The sequence below is a fragment of the Petaurus breviceps genome, unplaced genomic scaffold (assembly GCF_028583685.1).
Source record: "Petaurus breviceps papuanus isolate PSGF00001 unplaced genomic scaffold, PetGlider_PUasm1.0 175, whole genome shotgun sequence".
Classification (NCBI taxonomy): Eukaryota; Metazoa; Chordata; class Mammalia; order Diprotodontia; family Petauridae; genus Petaurus; species Petaurus breviceps.
The window spans coordinates 15400481-15406480 of record NW_027185764.1 but is presented as its reverse complement, the minus strand read 5'-3'; the positions used below and the strand labels follow the sequence as shown (position 1 = coordinate 15406480).

At 45.6% G+C, this 6000-nt stretch overlaps 1 protein-coding gene across 3 annotated transcripts in view; it reads right to left on the bottom strand.

Annotated features, from left to right (window-relative positions):
- Positions 1-364: 364 nt before the first annotated feature.
- MAD1L1 (mitotic arrest deficient 1 like 1) overlaps positions 365-6000 on the bottom strand; it is an 865451-nt gene continuing 859815 nt past the window's right edge. The window contains exon 10 of one of the 3 annotated variants that reach the window (XM_069084813.1): positions 365-1410. In XM_069084813.1, coding sequence (XP_068940914.1) covers positions 1246-1410 — 165 coding nt within the window. In that variant the 3' untranslated portion in view covers positions 365-1245. The remainder of the gene's footprint in view (positions 1411-6000) is intronic. The other 2 variants (XM_069084814.1, XM_069084812.1) reach the window with 2 other exon arrangements.

Sequence of the window (6000 nt, the reverse complement as noted above, 5' to 3'; positions counted from 1 at the left end):
CTTCTTGAGGTGCTGGCACTTCCTCCTTGGGGGAATACTTCCTTTTTTATGGGATTCACTTCGCCACACCTCACCTTGTTGTCCTTGGCAAGCACCAGGACCAGAGGTGGGCTGCAGTGTGGGAAACGGGCTGTCTGCTTTGAGAGAAACTGTGTTCTGGGTAGGACGGTCTTCATGTGCCTCTTGGAGTCCATTCACCCCCAACTGCATTTACCCTAGTTGAGTTTCAACTCATTAGAGCAGCTACCCTTCCCTCCCCCATCCATTTTCCCTGGGTCTCCTACTAGCTGCTGTATTATGGACAGAGGTGAAGCAGAAACCCAAGACAAACACACACATGCCCATGGGCAGGATGGGAGCTGTAGGGGGTAAAAGAAAACTTTATTGATATTCAGTTACAAACAAATGCTTCATCAGAGCATGATGTTTCTCAAATCACAGTGGGGTGTAGGGTGGGGGAAAGGGCTGTGCTGATGGAGGGGGTGGGTCATGGGAGGGGGTACACAAAAGCAGAGGGGACAAGTCAACAGGGTCCCATGGTGGTTGGTCAACCCCTTAACTCTCTTCTCTCCATGAATCTGGCTTGAAGGCCAGACAGATAAAAAATCAAGTGAGATCTAAGTCTCATCTATAAGGCACATTGAAATGAGAGGAGGAAACCTGGCTAGCCAAGGGAACTCACTGGATTTAACACAGTTGCTTACTGGGTCTGGCTATGGCGTCACCTCAATGAGTAGCATGAAGTAAAGGCCCCAGAGGCCAGCTTCCTGGTGGTGATCTGTTCCTGAAGGTGGCTTAACCTTTGAGGGGTTGCCCCTAATGGGTGTTCCCTAAGGAACTAGCTTATAGATGCTATCTATTAGCCTCTGGGGTGGTTGCCATCTGTTGGGGCCAAGGAAATAACCCAGGAAAGAGGATGGAGGAAGAGAGGAAGCTGCTTGCCCTGCTCTGAAGTAATATCTGGGGAAGCGACAGATGGTGATGTATATATATCAAAAATGAGGGTGACAGGATTAGGTCAAGCTGGACAGGAAAGGATATTTGGGACATCAGTGGGGGGTGAGATAAATGGAATATGAAAAAGCAAGGCCACTTGCTCTATCCTTATCCTCTTAAAATCACTAAAAATGGGGGATATTTTAGGCCTTTGGAGAGGGTACAGGGGAGGGGAGGTGGGGGCAGCAGGCTAAAGTTCTCCGGCCTCTGGGCTGCTTAAGGCACTGGGTTCCAACAAGGCAGGCCGGCTTAGGTGACTGTGACTGTCTGGCGGCTGAAGAGGTCGAGAGTCACTGAGCTGAGGAACACGGGAATGCTGTCCTGCTGCAGCAGATGGAGGTCGATGAGCTCACGGACAGTGTGGGAGAACTCCGTCTCCAGAAGCTGCATCTTGGTCCTTGAAGGGTTAGAGGCCTGCAGGATAATCAGAAAAGAGAGGAGGGAAAAGAAAGGGGAGAAGAAGGGAGAGGGGAGGGCAGGTGAGAAGGGCAGGTGAGATAGGAGAAGACAGGGACGAAAGAGGAAGCGGTAAAGAGAGAAGACATGAGGGGAGAAGAGGGAACAGGGAAGAGAGGAGGCAGAGTTTGGGCAAGGAGTAGAGGGGAGGAGAGGGAAAAGGGGGAGGAGGGAAGGAATGGAAAGGGGAGGTGAGATACAGAGAAGAGGAAGGAGAACAGGTGAAGAAACAGGAACAAAAGATTTAAGAGGAAGGAGGAGTGAGAGAGGATGGAGAAGAGGTGAGGAGGAAAGGGCAGAAAAAGGGGGAGAGGAGGGGAGGGAGAGGATAAGAAAACAGGAACAGACAGAGAGGGGTTGGGAAGGCAGAGGGAAGGAGAGGGGAGATGAGAGATATGTCAGAATGCTGGTGATGTCTTTCTTTCCTCTCCATTGTGATGGAACACTGCCTTTCCCTCGCTCTGGACTCATCATTTGCGTAGATCACAGACTAATCAAGGTAGCCGTAACCAGTGCCAAGCAGGTGTGCAGTGTGGAGTCTAACTGGACCATTATTATTAAACTTCTGCATTTCCAGGATCTCTAAACCATCCCCCCCTGTGTGAACCTTGCCTGTGTAATGAGTTGCCTGGTGGCAGGAAGGGTGTCTAAACTGCCTCAAGAAGGGAGAATGCAGTTTCCAGGGGCTAAAACATTAACAGGTGCCAGTCCAGGCAAGAAACACAAATCTGGGCTGCTCTGGGGAGGCTGCTGTCCTGGGAAGCTGGGCTCAGCCAAAGGAAATGAAATTCATTTCAATTCATAGATGGTTGGCACTGGAAGGGATCTTGGGGGATCACCCTGCCTAACCTCTTCACTTGTCAGAGAAGGAAGCCAGGGCCTGGAATGGGAAAGCGCCTTGCCCAAGGTCACACAACTGTGGCTGGCGGCTGAGCCAGGACTGACTCCTAGGCCTCTCCATCCTCCTCTACCCCACACTCAACATACACTTGTTCATCGATAAAACCTAGGACTGCTGGTAACTCTGCAGATCTGAATGAAGACAACTGCATCCCAGGATGCCCTAGGGCGTCCCAGGAATCCTCAATGCAGATGTGAGCGGGGAGAGCATTAGCTCCACAGTTCTCCCATTGCCAGATGCATGAACATTTACATCCTAGGACATAAAAAAGCACATATTTTCTTCCCTTTCATAGGAATGAGTCCCAATAAAACTTCCCCAAATCCCCTTCCCTCCCTTCCCCGGAGCCTCCTACCTGGATAAAGTCTGAACTCCTCAGCCTGGAATTCCGGAGCTCCACTAGCTGACCCACACCTACCTTTCTAGGCTTCTTTTACTTCTTCCCTTCATATACTATTGCCTTTCTATTCCTTGCCTGCTTCATGCATTCTCACTGTTGTCTGATCCAGCTCTGACTCCAGCAGATCCTACACCTCATCAGTTTGGATGTTCCCTCTAACAGTGCTGACTGTGACCCCTTTCCGCCTGCTCTGACTGGCTGACTCTTCATATGTCCTCTCATGAGCCCCTCACAGGTGCTTCAGTCAACGTGACTCGTTGGACACCTTCCTCGTGCCCTGACATCACGAGGATGCCAGCAGAGCGGCTTGGGCTGTTCACTGTGGCACAAGTCCATTTTCTTTTTCCATTGTACATTTATTTCCCTTACATCTTTTACTCTCATTCTTTGAAATTCCTCATCTGCTACACTGTGGCAGGTGTCTCTTCAATGCTCTCTGTGTGACACTCATTTTTTAATTCTTTCCAAACTTCTGTGTTCCATATCTCACAGTCATAACACTACTGGTAAAATATTTTAAAAGACGCATCTTTCCTGAGAGACATTTGGGGTCATTACAGAACTGGGCAATTTCCTGATCTAGTTCACTTTCTTGCTAAATTCTGGGTCCAACTTACTGACCATTTGTACCTTCTATTCTATATGATCAAGTTTTACATACACAGATATACAATTATATACACATACAGACTGTCAATCCAATTTCATGGCATAATCTGGACTACAGATATTTTTATCCACTTGGCCTTTCCTATGTAGATGGTTAGGACAAATTCTTTTGAGTGGTTACATATTTGTTCTTGGAGACTCTGAAAAGTTCTAAAACTTGTTGTAACTAGAATAATGCCATTCGCAAAGATGAGTATCTAGGAGATCTCATCTTCCATACAGAATCCCTCTTTAACTTAGACCCTACATTGGATTTTTTTCCATCACAGTGGTGAATATATTTAGGAAACATATCTCATTGACTTATGTCTCTTAAGATGTTTGTGACCAGACAGAGTCTCATCGAATAAGGTTACCCCTGTTGTATTTTTTCAAGGAATACGCAATGGTTTTGATGTATGGCAGTGAGAAGAAGACCTTCAAGATAACATTTCGCTCTACCCAATCAAATACTTTTTCAGCAATCAGCAACCAATAAACACAGTACAACCTTGTAATCTCTAAGCCTTTTAATCAATTTGCAAAATGGTACATTGCTTGCAGAAGTCTTTTTTTTTTTTTTTTGCTAATACCCTCTCATGACATTTCTGTATGGCTATGACAGGAGGTGTGTCTATGATAGTGGTTACTGCTGTTCTATTGCGGTGTTTTTTTTTTTTTGTGTAGTATTGATGTGGTGTATTTTTCTCCATACCTTTGATGTTTCTCTCCTTCAGATGCCTTGTGAATCGATCCCTCACTGTCCTTATAACTGTGTCAGCTCTAGTATAAATCTCCTTTATATCTTGTGATCTGTTTCCCCCGTTTTTCTTTTTGTCAGTCCTGTTTTTACCATCTCTATAAGTACATTTGTGACTGTGATTTCAGAGTCCAAGTAGGGCAGCTCTATTATCCTTGATGGTGGAAACTGTGGTAAAAATATCTGCAGATCTTTTCTACTTTTTTCTTGTTTGTGGACCTCCTTTCATTTTCATTCTTAAATGCCTAGGGATGACTACCTAGTTGTATATCTTGCTACACTTTCTTTAAATTAGTTTTATCTTCTACATCTTTGTGTTTTATGAGGCAGTATTGGTCATGATCTTACATTATCTTCATAAAATTTAAAAAATAATTTATTATTCTAAACTGCCAGTGCTTTTGGTGGCCATCTCTGTGGTAGGCAAGCATGTCAAGTGCTTGCTGACAGTAGCTTTTTAGGATATTTGGGTTACCTTGTTATAAGAGTTACATTTACACTGATTAAACTTTTGTACACAATTATTTTAATTGGTTTTGATGTCACTTTTGCTGTCTTCTGCCTATTTTTCATTGTTAATAAATTGTTTAAATAGGTCAGGATTGAGTTGTTTTACTTGCAAGTCCCATCTTTTGCTCTTTATTATTTTTTCTTCTATCTTTATACTCGTTTTAAGTCTATGGACAGAGGAGACTCACAAGTTACAGGTAGACTGTGTTTTTATGGATTCATAATGATACCTTGTTTTCCTTCCTTTCTTCTTAATATACTCTAGTAATCTTCTGACTGAATTCGGACAGAAAGTTTCTTGAGAGGAACCACAGAATCATAGATTTAGAATTGGTGTGGATCCTGCTGGTCACCTAGGGAACCTGCAATCTCAAATGCCACATGTGGCCCTCTAGGTCCTCAAGTGCAGCCCTTTGACTGAATCCAAACTTCACTGAACAAATCCCCTTAACAAAAAGATTTGTTCTGTAAAACTTGGACTCAGTCAGAAGGCTGCACCCAAGGACCCAGAAGGCCACTGAAGGCCTTACAGAAGGTCCTGAGGCTACAGGTTCCCCACCCCTGACCTAGGTCAATTCCTTATTTCACAGATCAGGAAACTGGCATTCAGAGGGGCTGAATACTTGTCCGTGTGCAGCAGAGGTACTTTGAACCTCTATATTTCCTGGTTTTTCCTTACTGCAAAGGGAAAAATCCCTAGGCCCACAGGCCTATCTCTCTGGGCCTCAGTTTCCTCACGTGTGGAGGGTGAACCACATGTCCTCTCAGCTCCCATCTTGGTCTCTCTTTATGATTCAGAGGCTTAGCACAGCACCTTACCCCTAAGAGGATTCAGAGTGGGAAGGGGCCTCAGAGGTCATCCCAGATGAGGAAGCTGATGTTGCGAGAGGGGACAGGACATGCTCTAAGGCCAGCCTGAGCACCCAGATGTCCTGGCTTCACGTCCAGCTGCAGAGTGGGCACTTACTAAATGCTGGCTCTCTGACTCTGCTTTGCCCACTGGCTTCCAAACACGCAGTGACCAAGTCAGGTCTGGGGTGAGAAGGAGCATGGTAAAGGTCCAGCAGGGCAACAGGTAGTCCATCAGCCATGGTGACAATCGTGTTTCCACAGCACTCTGCTCTTGACCGCCTTGTGAAGCTGGGAATGTGTCAATGTCATAGCTCCATTTTACAGAGAGAACGAGGAAATGAAATGACTTGTGCAAGGTCACACAGAGTAAGTGTTCAAGTCAGGATTCATCACGTAATTAAGCAAAGGAGATCTCAGGTGTGGCGCTAGAAGTCCTGCCTATGTATATGATATCGGTGCACACAAATGGAAGACCAG